Source organism: Pygoscelis adeliae, unplaced genomic scaffold (genome assembly GCF_000699105.1).
Source record: "Pygoscelis adeliae isolate BGI_AS28 unplaced genomic scaffold, ASM69910v1 Scaffold1, whole genome shotgun sequence".
In the NCBI taxonomy this organism is placed as follows: Eukaryota; Metazoa; Chordata; class Aves; order Sphenisciformes; family Spheniscidae; genus Pygoscelis; species Pygoscelis adeliae.
Genome location: NW_008824051.1, coordinates 5,405,985 through 5,424,304, shown reverse-complemented (window position 1 = coordinate 5,424,304; position 18,320 = coordinate 5,405,985). Strand labels below are relative to the sequence as shown.

Here is an 18,320-nt window from a genome sequence, read left to right as displayed (position 1 = left end):
TAATGAAAGGCCACGGCCCGCGCCCTCCCCAGTCTCCTTGCCGCACCCCATTGCAAATTACTTTCCCGGCGTGCTGGGTGCCCGAAGGGGCGCTGCTGCCGCCGGGCCGCCCCGCACCCCTCGGCTCCGGCTCTAAACCCGGGCTGCTCCCGGGGAAGAGGCGAGGCTGGGGCGGTAACCCCGCACCTGGCCCCCGCCGGGGGCGCTCTCCGGAGGGACGGACTGTTAGAAGCCAGATGATGGTTCGATCCAATTGCTCAGCTGAAACTAAGATTTTCGAGGACTGCTTGGTTTCTGTTGCTTTGATTCTGTTTGGTTTTAAGATTTGCTGAACGCGTCCAGCCCTTACTGAGTTCTTTGGAACCTGCAGGTGGATCCATACCTTGAAAAAACACTGCTTTAAAAAAAAAAAATCTAATTTCATTGTCTGAAAGACAACTACTCTTAAAATATACTTTTCACTGCATTTCAGTTAAAGGGCAAAAAAAAAAAAGGTGTGGACATTGACATGTCTATTTCATATTCTTGGATAAAAGATGCGAGTCCTGAAAGTTGGAGGCACTTGGATTTATTAGGCAGTCATACACAGCCAAATCTTACCAGCGAATGTCCATCAGAGACTCTCATAACTACTTATGTCAGAAAAAGACATTACAGCAGGATTTGCAAAGCAAGTTAATAGTAGGAGCTGGTGCTGTTAAGGTTTAATAGAGCATATATAGAGACTGCTAACAGTGACATTAATGGGGGCGCACCTGGGAGCACTGGCATAACAAGTCAGCTGATTCTCTTTTATTTGGTCACTATTCAAAACATTTGTTTCACCATCTTGTGACTTGCTTTTTCTGGGACATCACTGAGCTTCAAAAGCTGCTGCTTAGTCTACTCTTCTTCCTCCTCTTCTCCGGTTTTTCCTTAGCCAGTGCTGCTTTCTTTGGAAGAAGCTTCCTGGTTCTGGTTGGGTGGGAGCTTTTCTTTTTCGACAAAGGTGGTGCTGGTGTAGTTCTGGAAGTGTGTGCAACCTTCTCCTCCCGCTTTGGCTTGTGAGGTTTAGCCTCAGCTTTGATCTTCTGTCTCTTTTTACCAGATGGAGCTGGTTTCACTGTTGATGCTTTTATTTTGGTGGATGGGGTCTTTTTAGCTTTCTTAGGAGAAACTGTTGGGATGGCTGCAGTGGGGGTAGAAGATTTTTTCAGAGGCTTGGTTGTCGAAGGTTCATTAAGCAGCTCAAGGACAGTCTCTGAGGAAAGTAATTAACATGGTTCAGCATCCCTGCTTTACGGCAAAAGGCCAATTCAGAGATGTGACTGATATAAACCCTTATTAGAGCTACAGTTAAGAAAAATAGCTGACATTCTGAAAGAAGAAATATATACTATATAAACCTCTTTTCTTCCATCAAGAGAGCCTTGGGTTTCTTGCAAATTAAGTTGTTCAATTTTAGAAGTGATGAATATATATTGTCTGTACTTCTTTTCCTTAAACACGATGAAACCTTGCACGCTACTTTGGCAGACTTAACAATATGAATTTTTCAAGTTACACTAATATCTGGAAATCCCAGACAAGATAACCTCAACTTGCTAAACACTACTTCTACCCACTAATAAGATGTAACCCCTGCCCTAGCTGCATGGGACATAGGACAGAAAAAGACCAGGAGAAAGGAAGATTGACTCCCCTAGATTTACAGAGAGGGGATTATTTGACTCAAGAAACTTGTCACAGAGCCAGGGACAGATGCTCAGAACTTCCCAGACCAAATCCAATGCCTGAATCAAAGCCATCAGTTCCCTTGTGATGCCCGTTTACACTATCACTTGGCAACACTTAGGGAAAAAAAAACCAACCAGAAAAGAGACTGGGATTAAGAAAAGGCTGGCATCCAGTAGACAACAGAAGCACACATTAAATGTGATAACCTAACTTCAAGGTTGCTCCTGCTCAGTGATTTAGTTTTTAAAGACTGCTAAAGATTTCAATCACACGCCTGTAAGGTGGTTAGATGTTTTGCTTCTCAGTGAAATTAGAGCCTAACAACTTACTTGCACGTGGAACAAATGATATCCGTTTACTCTTTGTTTTCACTGGAACAGGCTTGTATTTACACTTCCCTGGTGGAGCTCTCCTTGAAAAACAGAAAGCCATATACAGATATCTGAGAGATTGTTAAGGAAGCCTATTCCAGAGGCACACATCAATCCCCCATTGTCATTTGCCTCTGCTGGAAGAGGCATGGAAAGCACTTTAGGCACCTGGAATGCAGCATAGGTGGAATTTTAGAGCCTAACTCAGGGCAGCAAGCCATAAAATCCCTGTCTGAATAGCAATAGCAGCTGGAAGGCTGCACCTTCTCTTCTACCACCCTTCTGGTCAACTTTCTGCCATCAGGTAGTCTGGACTGTCTTTATCCAACATCGATAGCTGGTCTGTTTGTCTGTGGGATGCCGGCCTGCCTGAAATTGTAGCCCACTGCTGAATTCAAGGTGCTGATTAGGTGTGTTCAGCTACGTGTCCTGCTGCTGGAGGCACAGCACAATGCTGTTTCTAGAAGCCTGGTGGATGCATTGGTTGAACTTCAGACTATCAGTCACTTTGGGTTGTCATCACCAATACTGGCTCATGCATCCCACCTTGAAGTGGAGGAGTCTCATTCATGCACGTAAGGCTTGTCAGTGACAGTGCTTTCCACTCGCTCATGGCGCAGCGTAAGGATCTCTGTACATGCAGCAGAATATTCCAGCACAGCCCCATGAAAGTTAGTGTGACCTTCAAAGGGTGCCGCTTTGGACACATAGTGCTGCAGCAAGAGGGGTGAGAAAGGAAAGGAACGGGCAAGGAGGGAAGAAGCAACAACTGCAAAGAAAATGTATCTGCGTTCCTCTCCTACCGTTCCCTGACAGCTTCCCACAGTACAAAAGCACCCCAAAAAAAGCACATTTTCCCTGAGGTCAAGCTGTCACATGCTAAATGACAGGAAGGGGGGTACAAGGAAGAGCAACAGACCTGTGTTTTCTGTTACCCACCAAGGGAACTGCTGTAGGACAAATAAGAACAGGCTCTTCCAATTTGGCATGCTTGACAACACAGAGCAAAGCAAAGCATGACCTAAGGCATGACATTTTCTTGTGATTAGCATTCTCCTTTAGACAGGGGCAACAGCCAAGTGCTTCCTCCATGCCATTTCAATTAAAAAAACCAAAGGTTACTAAAGCAGGATTGTTGGCATTGCTCGTGGGGTTTTTTAGGGGGGGAGGGGGTTCCTCCTCCCCTCTGATTTTTAAGGCACCTTCTAACACCTCTTCCCTCTGCTCCTGACTGAGGGGATTTGGTGCCAATCCAGGCAGAGGCACGCCAGCCACTCCGCTGTCTCCGAGAGCACTGCTGGAGAGGCAAGCTGAGGCGGGGACACAGGGCACTGCTGCCATCAGTTTTCCTGGGGAAGTCTGAGTTGCCATCAGGTAAGATGGCAGTGGCCCTGCCAACGTTTTGAAGCAGGCGTTTGTGTGGCTTGCTGCCTTTGCCAGCGTGCTTGCTGAAGCGCGGGCAGGAAGCAGGGAGTGTCTGGGCTGGACAAACTGGGACTGCACCCATCAGCGGCGTCAGAGGAGCCAGTTATCCCAGCCACCTCTCACAGCGAGACGGAAATGGAAGAATCCTATAAACAGCATTAAAATGCAAGGGAGAAAGGAAAAATCTCAGCTTGTGATACAATCAGGAGGAGGCCAGAGTACAACCCAGGATCTGGAGGTGTTAGGACTTTCTGCTCCAGGGACAAGCAAGCTCAGCCTCCAGAGGAGCAGTCAGTGCTTTGCACACCTTGGACAAGCTTGCAAAGTGCTTAAGCAAACAGACAACGGCGAAGCTGAGCAGAGCAGCATCCAGGCTAAGGTAAACAAGGGGAACCAGAAAATACAAGAATAAATCCCAAAGAGCCAAGGGAGTAAGTGCCTGGTCCTGCTCTAGAAGTGATGGATATGAAGCTCCAAAAGCACAGGGAAGAGCTGGCTTCTTTCCAGAAAGCCCTTCTGAGCAGTGAAAACATCACAACTCCTGGCAGGGGCTTGCTGCCCCCATGGAGACATCGTAACATGGTGCATTACTGCACACCAGTCCTCAGGCAGGCGGCCTCCTGGAGAGGCTCCCGCAGGCTGCTTGTGAAACAGAAAGCTGTATTTCTCCCTTTAGAGTGGGAAAGAGAAGAGGATTTATCATCCTGATAGTCTTCGTGGCACATTAAGGAGTGGCAGAGGGACTGCGGGACTTTTTTTGTGAAATAGAGCATGCTCAAGCTCTCGATGTTTATGCTAGCTCACAAATTTTTTTTTTTTTTTTTTTTAGTTGAGAATGTTACATTTTGGTTAATGCAGTTCAAAGGCTTCCTGGCAGACAATAAGCTGTTAAAGGCAGGAGTCTTCTCAAGTAGTTACAGCAAGTAAAAGACTCAAGTTCCTATTCCCATCACCTTGGTACAGAGCTTAAGTTAAATCCAAAGCTAGATAGTTAACTTTCCAAGAAAACATACCGTTTTCTTCATTTTGTTAGTGTCTGAGATCTTGGCAACAGCACGGACACATTAGTACTGCGTCTACTTTACAGGGTGATTTGAAACTCATTTAATGCTTTTTAGCAAGATCCAAAAGCTTGGGAGGAGAAAAAGTTACATAAGCATGCTTATTATTGTAAAAACAGACTTTAGCAGGGATAACTGCTTAACGGGGAAAAAACATTTTGCTTGGAAAAACTCAGGCTCAGGCTCCAATTATTATTTGAACACTGCATGAACCACCAGGTTTCACTCTTCTTTGTTAAGAAAACTCAACTGTGGATTGCAATTTATTACGTGAAAGGGCATCACAGATATTTGATGTCACGACCATGAAGGATATGGATTGTCATTTTTAAAACACCACTGTGCTATCCTTCAGATATGCAACCAAGGAGACATTATTTTGATCCTTACTGTCTCAGACCTTGAAGGTATTGGAACTCTGTCTATTTCTGGGTGCACAGATAGGATGAGTGAGGAATAAGTTCACTGAAACTGATTAAAGTTGCACCAGATATACAGTGGGGTAACAAAAACCAAGGACTGGATGTGGAGGTCAGTGAGATTATGTATCAGTACTACTTACCATTCTTTCTACTTTGATAGCTGGGGAATGTGTGGTGATTATAGAAGAATTTGACATGGGAAAACATCTTTAATTACTAACCTTGCAGGATCAATAAACTTGTAGAGTGATCCGTGTGGTGCATAGGCACTGGGATAAGAAGTAGACATAAAATACAGCTCACCTAAGTGGAAATTAAAAAAAAAAAATCTGAAAACCAGTTTCAGATTCAAGTGCCCAAGCTGAATCCCAGTTCTCCATTTCACTCTCTTTCCTGGCTCTTCACTAATTCAATGTGGTCAGAAAAGAAAGCCCCTTCAGTCAATCCCTCAGTCGTGTCTTACTTCCAAGAAGTGGGCTTTGGTCTCACCCTGGCCTGCGCAGGTGGACTCCCAAGGACACCAAATGATCTCTCAGTTGCGGCAGGGTTCCACACAGAACCAGCAGCCCTCGACCGAGCACGGTGCCTGAGCAGGACCTTCATTACCTCATGTCAGTGGCCCTCCAAAAGCTTACTTTCCTCTGTATAAACGTATTTTTTAAACTTGTTTGTACCAAAGCAGCAGCCAGAAGCTACAACGGGAAGACCACAGAACAAATATTTACCCATCTTGGTCATACCAAAAAAATCCAACAAGAACTAAATTGGCTAACCCATGGAAGACAGAAGCTTCTTATTCCTGTATGGTTGCTGAGGAGAGCAACTACTCTTCGTGCCTTCCCTTCAGCACCCACTAGAACAATATCCAGGCAAATTATAGTAGCTTGCAAAAGATACTACTATGTCGTTGTCTTTCAAATTACATGACGACACCATATTGGTTTCTAAAAGACCAACCAGTAGAAGGGACATTTAATATCCACTCACTCCACATGTTGTTAGAACAGTTAAAAATTGCACATATTTCACAACAAAGCCTGCATCTCCCTGCATCTTTGACAGAATATGCCAGCCAGATGATCTAGGATCTTTTCATTACAAGCAAATCTCTTTTCTGCTGAATCGTGAAACCTCAGAGCTCGCTAAAGCACATCTGGGTTCTCAAAAGATTTGCAGTCACTTTTTGTATTACATAGCTCTCTGTCAGGAGGCTGTACAAAAGTAAACAAAGCATGCATTGGTACTTTCACCTTGGTGAGAGATCTGGCCATCATGACCATAGCAATAATCCTATGCACTGAGGCATTTCCACTCAGCTGTCAAATCAGTGGCTTTCCTCATCCCCAAATAAAGCCCTGGTGTACAATCCACAGTGTGAAGTACTGCTGTTGTGAATAAGACTGAGGAATTTATACTAATGAGGAGAGGAGTTCTTACAGCTTATCTGAATTTCCAAGTGAGGATGAGCTGTTACAATGAAAGAACAAACTGCATGATATAGACTTTTCATTAATGAAACAGCATAAACAAACAACAACAAAAGGACAGGGAAAGGCTGAAACAAACAGGAGTTCAAACTCCTTAGAGAACCTGGAGCATTCAGACTGCAAGTTTCATATGAGGATCTGTCTCCCGAGCTCTCCATCAAGCTGATCTGCAATAGCCTCACAGGGCAGGAGACCTCTCTGAACCCCATACCAGCCCTACCTGCGTGCTGAGATAGCCACAAACCTGTTTTGCAGTGCCCGCTCTCTAGTGGCGTGTGAGGAACAACACAGTTTTACACAGTTGCCCTATAACACAGAACTGACAGTACAGTTTCTAATAAAGATACGGCTAGCACGATACCTACCTGCTTCATCCTCAGCAAATGAGATGATGAATTTGCTGTAAGAACTGATCATTCCAGGGAAAGCACAAGCTTTTGTGCTACCAACGCAGATATCTTGCTTCTTCCACTTATTTGTCTTCTCATCTTCCTGTAAAGCCATAAGTCGACTAGATAAAAATAAAACCCCGTGTTTTGTTTCCATTATCAAGATTAGTTTGTGTCAAAATCATGCATTACTGGAAAAAGATGTCAGTGAGGACCCTGACTGTTGACTGGCTTCAATGTTTGTCTTTCGGAAAAACAGACCTGAACAAAAGCAAACCTCTCTAAGGACTCTAAATTGGAGGAAGTTTAGATTCCAACCAAAATGTTGTTATAATGGTCAGAGCCCTTAATCTAATACACAGACATCTGGGATTCTCATTTACTCCAGCTGAAAAGGTTTCAGGGTGCTCTGATACTCTTATTTGCCCAGATAAGGCAAATGTGGGTACAGAATGGTAGCTGCAGAGAAAACAGTTAGTCTCACCCATTCATGAAATCACCAAAAATATAGAGGCCATTCAAGTTGGGAGATTCGCATCCTCTGTACACATAACCTCCAGTGACTGACTTCCCCACATTGCGGCCATACGCAAATATTGGAAGAATGTCATCTGTTAAACACAGAAGAATAAAAAAATGCAAAAATTTACATCCAGAGGGCATCAAAAAGCGATTGCTTAGTGATGCTGACAGGCACAAAAATGACTAGAAGGACCAGTACAGTTGAACAAACAGCATAGTTAAATTTCAGTGGGAATCCAGTAATTTACTCCAGGACAGAACAGACCCAGGGGCTTTAAGGAGCCGCCTGTGTAGTTGCTTATCAAGGCTTAGTCGTGATGAGCTTCTATAACACATAGGACCAAGATTCTCTGCATCAAGCAAGCAATGCAGAAAGGTATCAGCCTGCAGGAAGTATTAGCTTACAGGTTTTGTGATTGCACCAATCATTTTAGCAGGGATTGTCTTTACAAATTCCAGTATTTTTAGAGAAGGGAATAAGATCGAACAATTGCAAGTTAACTCAACATCTTCATAGGTTTGCTGACATTCTCAGCACAGAACATGCATAAGTGCGCTACCTCCATTTTATGTCACGAGACTTATAAAAATAAAGGCTTTGCCTCTGGCAATGCTAAAATTGAATTCAGCCCTTTCTTGGGTTGAATATCAGATCCCACAAAATTTTAGTCTTGTCCTCACTTTTTTCCCCCTGGATCAAGTAGCTTGTCTTTAATCTTTAACGATGAGGATAAAGATCACAAACACAATTCATTAAAAACAGTAGATTAACAGCAAAATCTAATTCAGTTTTGTTATCAATTGAGGATTGGGCCATTAAAAAAAACAACCAAACAAGAAGACTTGAGAGCCACGTGGGTACCAGCATAGCAGAGAAATGTTGATAACGCATACTGTACACTTGCCTGCTCATACAAATGTTTCAGAAATATCTACGTGAGCTTGAGACCAGGTGTTTTCTTCCAACAGCTTAAGGAAGATTATAATAATAGCCAGTTCTTCTACCGTGCTTTCCAAAGAGCTCTACGGAGACCACCAATATCTACTCATTTTAAAGGCAGCAAGTGAGTTTGTCTATCACGCCCACAGGCAGACCCAGAGCACAGCTTTTGGGTGTTCTGCTGCAGCACCCTCCTTGCTAGGACGCACTGCCTCTTCCACAGGATTTGTTTCAGGGTCTCGGCATCAGCCTGGTCCACTCTCCTTAGCAATAGCCACAGCTCAGAGCATCTGAAGAAAACACAATATTGCTTTTCTACTTAAACCCAACCCATTGCCTTCCTAACTTCACTGGGAAAATTCTGTCTGTCTGCAAAAGGCACAGGCTTTGACCCTAGACACCTTGTCCAGTGCAGTGTATGACAGGGAATTCCCTGAATAAGCAGGGCATCATTTCATACCAACGCTGCAGGGCTGGGGAGAAGGAATATTCTGCTCTTAAGTAGTAAACAGTCTCCATTTAACACACAACACTAGATTATTTAGCTCCACTGGAAAAATGGAGCTGTAGTCCTGTAAACATACACGTATAGTAAAGTAATCTTCTGTAAGAAACTTCTTCCTTACCCAAAGAGGAATTGTGGCAAAGCTTTGTGTCGTAGCATTTAAATCCCTCCTTTGCTCTCCAGCCGTAGTTCCCTCCTTTAACAACAATGTCGATTTCTTCAAATCTGTTCTGCCCGACATCCCCGCAGAATATCCTCCCTCTTCCCTTTTTCGTGACAGGGTCCCCTCTGTCAACTGCACAGCGCCACATATTCCTGACCCCATAAGCATAAACCTCAGGACGGGCCTTGGGATCAGACACAAATGGATTATCGGGAGGGATGCGATAAGGCTTTCCATCAGGGCTTTTTCCATCCACATCTATCCTCAAGACTTTCCCCAACAAAGCACTCCTAGAGAGAATGACAGAAAGACAAATCCCAGCATGAGAGCCAACTGAAAATGAACAATTCTCTCCCGTTTGTCCCTTTCCAAAGGCAAAGTTATCTGTCCAAAAGAGATAGACCAACAGCTGGTATGTCTTGCAACCTGTTTAAGTCACAGACGACTTTCCCCCCTCTCAACAAATTGGGTTCCCTCAGCTTTCAAAATGTAAAATTTAAATTTTTTAAATACTGCATTGGACAGACTTGCAGATGCACAAGCACTTCCAGGAAGCACTCTTACTTTATTCTTCCACATTGTCTCATTTCCAAACCCTGTGTCTTGGGGGACAAGCTCAAGACTTTCAACCGCCCTCCTACTTACTTGTTCTGAGCATTCCCAAATTTTCCAAAAGGGTCTCCAGCTTTCCCTCCATCTCCTGTGAATAGATACATATAGCCATCCACACCAAAGAGCAGCTGCCCACCGTTATGATTTGCAGCTGGTTCTTCAAGCTCCAACAGATTCCTAAAAAAAGAGAAATACCTCCAGATTTAGCTACCGGGAAGGACTGAGCATTCAGGTAGGCTGCAGAAATATTCCATCACTTCTTCTACAGAAGAAAGCAAGATTTCCCGGCTGTACAGACCCGGTGGTTTTGGTGCTGAGTTGCATCCCGTTTCATGTGAGCCTGCAGCATAAGGCTGCCTGCCTGGCTTACAGCAGAGCTCCTTTCAGTATGGCATCCCTTGAGGAAACGTGTTTCCCACAAGCCATGCAGCACTACGGCTGCCCCGGGCACTACAGCTCTGACCTGCACTGCATTAACACCTCTTGTGCTACAGAGCTCGCCCGCCACCATGACCACAGGAGTATCACCGCTCCTCTGAAAACATGACAACAAATACATGCTGTGTTCATCTGCAGGGAACACTCGCTGCCCTTTAAACTTCGATTGCGACAGGTGGGTTCTGCTTTCTTATATGAGAAGTAGTTGGTGAATTTGAGGGCTTCAGAAGCATCTTATGGTGATTGTGGAACTCTAGAGAAAATAAGTCCGCTATTAACAAATTCTTCTCCATAACTGAGAATTAGCTTTTTTTCTTAGTGGGGGGACGGGGTAGAGGCACACGTGTCAGACCAAATGAATGCATAGTACTGTAATGAAGCATCCCTGTTCTCCTACAGTACAAAACACTTTTAGGGCAGATGTTAATTCCACAATAGGCTTAAGGCTATTACTGCTTTTTAGAAGGCAAGAGTACAAGATAGAGAGAGAAGACGACCTGGAAGCCTAGATCCTGGGTCCTCTTTTCAGTTTCGTTTCTAGTTTGCTGTGTGACCTTGAGCCAACCTGTCTCTGGTAGCTTCATAGCAGGCCAGTCACACACCTGAACCAGGGTGACTGGGAATGAGCAGGTTCTGCAAGGGGGAAGGACAGGGACAAAGAAAAATAATTTCTCATCATGGCATACAATAGCATTCAACATGAGCTTTACCTTTCCGAGAGTGGATCAGCTTTGTTGACATCAGATGCCAAAACCTTCAGTTCACTGATCCTGATCTTTTCCACTCGATTCTTATCCATGTATGAGTAATAGATATAAAACTTCCCATTGTACTTGTACTTGGGGTGGAAAGCCATCCCCAGAAAGCCTCTCTCATCCCCTATCCACGGCGTAGCCAGCACTATACTTTTAATATCCAGAAAGGGCTCCTCCAGCCGGCTGCCATCAGGCAGGTAGACCCAGATCACACCCACCTGCTCAGCTACAAACATGCGGTGGGTATGGTCATTCGCGTGCACCATGAGCACCGGGTTCCTCAGGCCGTTGGCAACCTCGGTCAGACAGAGCTGGAGGCAGCCTTTGCGGTCCTGCACTACCGAGCCCAGGTTGCGGTTGAGGGCTGTGTTCTTCAGCACATTGGGGAAGCAGTAGTCCTCATCGTGTAGGTGAAGGAGGTTGCAAAAGCGCGTCTTGTTTGTCTCGCAGCATTCTTGGATGTGCTTATCACTCGTCAGCAGGCTGATGGCAGAGCGGCAGTTGAAGTGAAACTCGGAGCAGTAGTCAAAACAAAGTCCTGGGAGGTTTCTTAGAGGTGTCCGAGGGTTTTCTGCATCATAGAGATGTGCAGCATATGGAGAGCATTCCTAGAAAGTAAAAGAAACTAAATATGTGGCTGCGTACACACATCCAGGAGAAGCCAAGACACTTCACGGAAGCAAACCAGTTAATAAAGTGAGAAATTGGTAAGGCAGAGAACATAATGAGTCATCTTTGAAGTGGAATAGTAGAAAGTCACTCAGAATATTGCTAAAGGGGATTTAGAAGTCAGTAGTTGTTTCCTTTACCAAAGCAATCAGCTGCACCTAAATTATCCCCAACAGGAGTATGTCTATGGAGGCTGTGGATTCTCCATTACCAGAGGTTTTTAAGGAAGTGACAGGCAATTCCTGTTTGCAATCTCTTCTTACCTTTGCTTTTAGAAATCCCCCTTAGCTTCCCCTGCTAGATTTTGAACTAGGTACTTTGTAACCTGTTCTTAACAGATTGAGAGAAGAATTTGTTAACTCCCCCACTGCAGCAACCCTTTGCACTATGGAGAATGTTAGCCTTCGTACTTCAGACTTCTCCAGACCAGCAGTCCCAAATCTGGACACATCTTTCAGCATCACTGCCGTTTCCAGGTATATTTAAGATTTTACTTTGTTAAGTCCTTAAGCCCATACCGAGGTCTAATCAAGTGTTAAGAAAGAAAGAAAACAAACCGGGTACAGGATCAGCCACACCTTCAACACTGCACAGCTCTGGTCCCCCTTCCCAAAAGCAGCACAGGGGAACAAATCCACAAGAACAGTCAAAGATACCAAACAGCTAGTTCAGATGGGACTGAGCAGTTTTGCAGAGAGGTGATCAGAGTAGGGTAACAGCCTGACAGAAGTCTGTAAATATCACAAGTGACATTGAGAAGATGCGTGGAGATCACTTGTTCACCCTTTCCCCCAGAAGAAAAAAAATGAGGGAGCATTAGATAAAGCTAGCAGGAGCCAGGTTAAAAAAAGGGAGGTGAAACTCTGCCAGAAGAAATTGTAGGTGCTAAAGATGTACATTGGTTAAAGGTACAGGCTAAGTTAATCTTCGGTCTGATGCTGTACAACTCCGGTCATGTTCTTGCATGCATGGTATCAATGAAGCAGACTGTAGTTGAGATTTAAAACTGTTTCAAATAAGTAGATATCATCTCATGGAATTCGTGTATCTACCACTGACTCTATATGTGATCTTCAGGGGAAAAAAAAAATACTGCAGGCAACATTTTCAAGTGTTATGTATCTAAAATTATGTCCCTTCCAATATCATTAAGTTTTTAGCTGTGCAAAATATAGGTCAAATACTGAAAATCAGGCATTGTGTTTGAATTTGTGCCTAAATTTAAACTTCCCATCTTGCAAAAATTCTGGGCCAGAACTTCTATAAAATATTTCCATTAAAATCCCACCTTTATTTTAGTCAGCACAAAATTGCAGAAGTTAAAACAGAAGGAGCCAAATTCTGCAGAAGGATTATTTTGCTGGTTTTCACGCCAGCAGCCTGAAGCAGTCTATCCAGAGGTTTTATTAGGCACATATGTAGGAAGGTAAGTACATAGTCAAATAGTGAAGAACTACTACAGTAGTATTTTTTCTGCCTCATTAAACAATAATTCATTAAACAAATCTGGGGCAGTTATACAAGCACTGACTTTTTTTTGGTGCAAGTAGCAGCCTTTCCAGGATATTTAATGTGAAGACTGCAGACTCTCATCCCAAACTTAGCACAGCAAACTTTCCTTTGTTCACAGAAGAACCCGAGGGCTTTTGGCTGTACCAAGAAAAGATATGACTTGTAAGTAGCAAAGCCCTTTCAACTCTTGGATGGTGTAGTAAGTTTCTCACTTTTCATTGCTGCCATTTGGTTATCAAGCTGCACAGAACAAGCTGGTTTTTGTTGCTTCTGCATCGCATCTGTAAGGAACCTCTCCTCTTCCCAAATCAGAAGTCCCCAGCCTGCAAAGGGGAGCCAAGTCCCCCAGGCCCGTCCTTGCAGCCTGACCTCAGCCCTAGGTGGCAGAACCACACCATTTTTCCCATGTGTAAGGTCTTCCCAGAAGGAGGAAGGGCACCATTAAGCCTTGAGTACCATCCCCAAAAGCCAAAGCTTCAGGTAAGTGTCCTTCTGTTCTCACTTTCTTGAGGGAGAGCAGGTTTGGTGCAGGCATTCGAACAACACTGGGCTGGCACGTTCCTCCCCTGATGCTTACAGAGTCCATTAACCATTGCTCACCCTCTCTGCTTTCACTCACGCACCCCCGAATATGTTGTGTTTCTAGTTATATCATAGTTTTCACAAAATATGGTGCTGCTCTCAAGTGACTAGGAGACAAGGAGAGGTGACAGCCTGATAAGGTGTCACCAAGGAAAGGTGGGGGAGAGTAGGCAGACCCTAACCTGTGTTGCATCTCGAGTCCTGGGAAGCTCCCTCATTCCCACTAACACGCAGCTGCAGCTGGCTCACCACTCCATTGTGCACAAGTCACTTGCAGTCTAGAGCTCCCCTCAATTCTCTTCTGAAGTGATTACTTTATTAACACCTTTGAAAACATTTTTCATTTCTCTCAATAAGTGGGAACAGCGCCCAGCTCCCAGACCAGCAATCTGAGAAGAGAAAGAGAAAAACAGCGTCCTCTGAAACAAGGCATATTCTCACCACCTCCGAGCTCCATCAACTCTGTTCTGCCAACAGTCTGCAGCATAAGGGTCTCCTACAGTTCATCCTCCTAAATAAGCGCAGCCCCTGAGCAGCTGCCATGCTTTTCCAGCCATTGGGCTTCCCACACAGTGTTTGCCTGGCAAACAAACAACACCTGCAGCACACAGACCCAGCAAGACACACGAGATGGCGGCCGTTCCTCAGGATCTGTGTAAACTCCCAGGATTAGGTGGCCTTGCAGTCACTGTTGGTTGTCTGCTTTCATTTCGCTCAAGCATGCATGAAACAATACAATTAATCCCACTACTTTATAGAGCGGAAGAAGCAGAAGCTGCTAAGATCAAGTTGATACTTCTTTGCTGCTTTGTAATAGTTTCTCTGCAAAACCAGCATGCATTCTGCAATCAAGTCAGGCCTCAGATTAAAATTGGCTTAAGAAGTATGTTGCTTTCCCTGCACTAGCTCCTATCCCATGCTAATATCATGGCTTCTAGTCAGCTTGAACAAGGCTTAACTGGCTTTTTCTGTTTAAGCCTCTCCTATGTAGCAGTTTTCTGAATAGAGAAATCCTCTCAGCCAGCAGCCAGAGAGCTGTTCTAGTGCATGCAGCAAGGTTTGCATCCAGGGAATTTTTATAGCCATGCAACTTGCACAACACCTCCTTAAGAACGTTACCGGCAGTTTTCAGAGTTCCATATTCAGTTTTTAAGCTAAATCCTAGAACAGCTCAGCTGAGGGTCAGACTCTAAACCTACAAATGCTTAGAACAAAGCATTTGTATCTATTTTAGCTAGCAAAAATAGACCCAGATCTTGCCAGATACAAACTGAAGCAGCTCTACCAGCAGAGCCAGATTGCTTTAGATGCCTCTTCTAGCCTGTTAGTTTTCAAGAAAAACATATCTGGCTTGAAGTGACAGCAGGCAATCCATGATCCAGAGCACATCCCCATCTAATCGTCTTCCATCTGTTAAGAAACGCACCGCTCCACTGCCAAGGTAAGGTGCACGCCACGGCACCCTTCTTGGGCTCTGTGGTTCCAGCGAGACTCCTGCAGTCACCAAAACCAGCTTCCTCTGTGTAACGCTCAGCATACCACTCATTACCACACCAGGAAGGCCAGAAAAAAAGTTTGCCTGTTTTTTTACTGTCTGCTGGTTTGGGCACTGAAGGAACACCTGACTGAATGAGCTGCTTTGTTACAACGCATCACTATGACTCTGATCTCCCCCAGAGGTGTGAAATAATGCTGTTTTTGCTAAATTAGAGCAGCTACTAATAATTCACGTTTATCGATAAGCACCTACGTCTCTTTCTTGAAATTTGTTTTGTTCAAAAGACAAAAGCTAGTAATATTATTTTGTCCACCATTGCTTCTGAGTCTAATCTTTTTGTCCCAAGCTCCATACAAATGATATCAATAGAAGCACTAGTTGCCAGCAGCAGTTTATCTGAAGTCCTGCCGTACACAGCAGAAATAAGCACTTAGCACAATTACATCCTGATCACGTATATGCATCTGTCTTTTTGCATTTGATGTGGCACTAAGTACATGCCAACGTTTCATGGGTAGTGACTACAAGTTATCAGGATACTGTGGAGGCGGTAGAACGGAGATGTCATCATTTTCCATCCCTTCCACATGAGATCATCAGTAAGAATTTGATCCAGCAAAGCGACATCGCTAAAGCAAAACCATTTGGTAGATCTTTGCTCCTCCACTAATTCAACAGCCAAATAATATTTGCCAGAGAACCCAACCTTTATTCCATGACTGTCACCAACTTGAACAGGAAGAGCAACACATAACACAACCACAAGCTCCTCCCCAAAGATTTAACAGCATTCTTACTCTAGAAAGATAGGAGGAGAGTAATAGCTTACTACTTGGAAAATCTGTAAGAAAATGTATAGGGTGGTTTGGTTTTTTTGCTACAAAATACACTTACAACAAATGCAAAATTAAATTATGCCCTGCAGAATAAGCAATCAAAGAGGCAATAGACACATTTTTATGTTGGGTTTTGTTTTTTTTTTTTTTCTACCTGCAACATGTAGAAAATCTTCGTAACACCAACATTGGTGGTTCTCCTAGGTCCTGTAACACATCTTTTTCTGGTTTAACAACTGTAAAATGACAACACTGATGCTTTTTTCAGCCCTGGTGCTGAAAGGGTGTCATCCCCCACCAAGCAGATGCCAGAATCCTGCCAGCATCCAAAATGAATGGAAACATTTTTGTACACAGATAATATTCTAGGGCTAAGGAAATATTAACTAGAAGCATTTTATACGTTCTTAGTAAGACTGTGTCTTTTGGCTGCTTTGTGTTTTGGCACGCAGTAAGTCCAACTCTCCATGACTAACAGTTGTTGAAAAGGCAGGTCAGTTCTGCCCTTTAATTATAGGGAGGCAGGGGAGCTGGGGAAGAACAGTGCCTCCGGTCTTCTGTCACCGCACAATGCCTGCTTCCGTGAGCCAGGTGGGCAGTGGGGAGACAGCACTGGTGAAAATGCAGCGACTGGGGCCTCGGGACCTTGCAGCAGCAGCTGTGTGAAACCACTGCCTATTAAATTTTGTTCTTCTTTAACAACCACACCATTTGGAGCATCCTCAGCAGGACCACAATCAAAACACATCCTTCACGGGGTCCAGGGACCAAAACACTTTGCCTGATAATTCCCATATCATTTGATCCTGTAGAATTTGTAATCCAGCACTAGTAGCTGCAAGCAAAAAGTAAGTATTGATCTGTAACTCTCCCCTTCGTTATAAAGAAAATCAACAGTGCAGCAGGATTCCCATCATAATCCGAGTTGGGCAATGCTTTCATAAATCATTATTGCTAGCAAATGTCATTATATGTAGTCAGATACCAAAGTGAGGCACCTTACACAAAGCACTTTGCAAAATGCATGCTGAGGATTAGGTACCATTACTCCATCAGCCCACTTCTCCCCAGCTCCCACACCTCTTTTCACAGCAACACAGCTAGCTACAAGAGGCTATCAGAACCACAATTGACCCCCAAGTCAGCCCAAAGCGTAGGATACAGATACTATTTTTCTGCCCTACCTGACACAGGATATCTTTGATATACGTTCCACACAGCTTATGTCCCCGGGGATCGACATAATCCATGATGTCCCAGTATTTTGCTGCGATGCTGTTGTCTCTCTCCTGGTCACAGCAGCCAAAATTTTCATAGGCAGAGCAGAACTCCAAGTGAAAAGGGGGCTGGAAAGGCGGCCCATAATCCAGACACTGAGGATGCCCCAGCAGACCGCCTATCGGGCACAACACGGAGAGGCAAAGAAAGACATGTGGGCAAGAAAAGGAAACTCCAGAGCTGCTGCTGCTCCTCCCAGTGCATGGCCAAACTTCCACTTTCTTCAGCGTAGGTTTCTTGAGGTCAAATGTATAGACATCCTGGGCTTCCTTGTGGTATGGTTCATTCATCCTCTCTGTTTTATTAATTGCCAGCCACAGAGCTCAGCATTCACTCAGGTTTGCTTACATTCTCTTTCCTTTTTTCTCTCTGAAGTTTACTACTTGGCTGGAGAGAAACCCTCTGGGCTGCCTCTTTGGTATTTCACACGTCACATAGCTGAACCCTCCCCTCTGGACATTTCTCATGCCCCTAGAAGCACTCAAATCTAATCCCTACGTCTTAGTCTAAATTGGCTGAGAAATCCTTCACCAAGAAATGTGAACAACAGATAGAAATATACCATCATACCTATATACAGAACCTGGTAATCTCTCCCCATTTACAAATACACAAGATGAGTAATTTTCAATTGCTAACTACTATTTCACTCTACTCTTAAAATGCACCGAGCTGGGGTCTGGTTTCATAAAGACTGAATAGGGGTCATAAAATACAACCTAATTAAGGCAGCAGTTAACCATAGGTACAAGTAATTTCAGGACAAAAAGCTTTACAGATATATTGCTGTTACCCACAAATCCAGGTATAAATTCAGGGTTAAAGTGAGAAGAAATTCAGAAAGAGTGAAAGAGAAAACACATTTAAGGCACCAGGACAACCTGAGGTCGACGGATATTCTGTCATAACCCGGTACTTAAGCTAATTGATTTTAGTGGGTTTTATCTCAGCTGACCTTACACTGATTTAAAGATGCATGAGATTTTTTTTTTTTGCCCATTTTTCCCCTCTAGTGAAGAATGCATGAGCAATCCCACCGGTCAGCTAGAAGTACAGCATCAGCTGCATATGCAGGTGTCCCACGTTTGTACACATTGTACTCAGCCTGCCTGTCTGAGTGACACTTCCCTAACTCCGCT

At 44.1% G+C, this 18,320-nt stretch overlaps 1 protein-coding gene across 1 annotated transcript; it reads right to left on the bottom strand.

The window, feature by feature from the left end:
* Positions 1-863: 863 nt before the first annotated feature.
* Positions 864-17,471, bottom strand: HHIPL2 (HHIP-like 2). Its single transcript, XM_009333706.1, has 9 exons — positions 17,088-17,471; positions 10,762-11,414; positions 9,647-9,790; positions 8,960-9,291; positions 7,356-7,482; positions 6,848-6,993; positions 5,217-5,298; positions 2,046-2,128; positions 864-1,240 (listed from the first exon to the last, which is right to left on the bottom strand). Exons 1-9 carry the CDS (start codon positions 17,469-17,471, stop codon positions 864-866), a joined length of 2,328 nt encoding a protein of 775 aa, XP_009331981.1.
* Positions 17,472-18,320: the final 849 nt, after the last annotated feature.

Excerpts from the sequence above, each read along its gene's own strand:
- HHIPL2 (XM_009333706.1), bottom strand. The coding sequence starts at position 17,471 with ATGAATGAACCATACCACAAGGAAGCCCAGGATGTCTATACATTTGAC. Across the intron at positions 11,415-17,087 it reads TCAAAGATATCCTGTGTCAG|GAATGCTCTCCATATGCTGC; the intron begins GTAGGGCAGAAA and ends TTTACTTTCTAG. Across the intron at positions 9,791-10,761 it reads GCTGATCCACTCTCGGAAAG|GAATCTGTTGGAGCTTGAAG; the intron begins GTAAAGCTCATG and ends CTCTTTTTTTAG.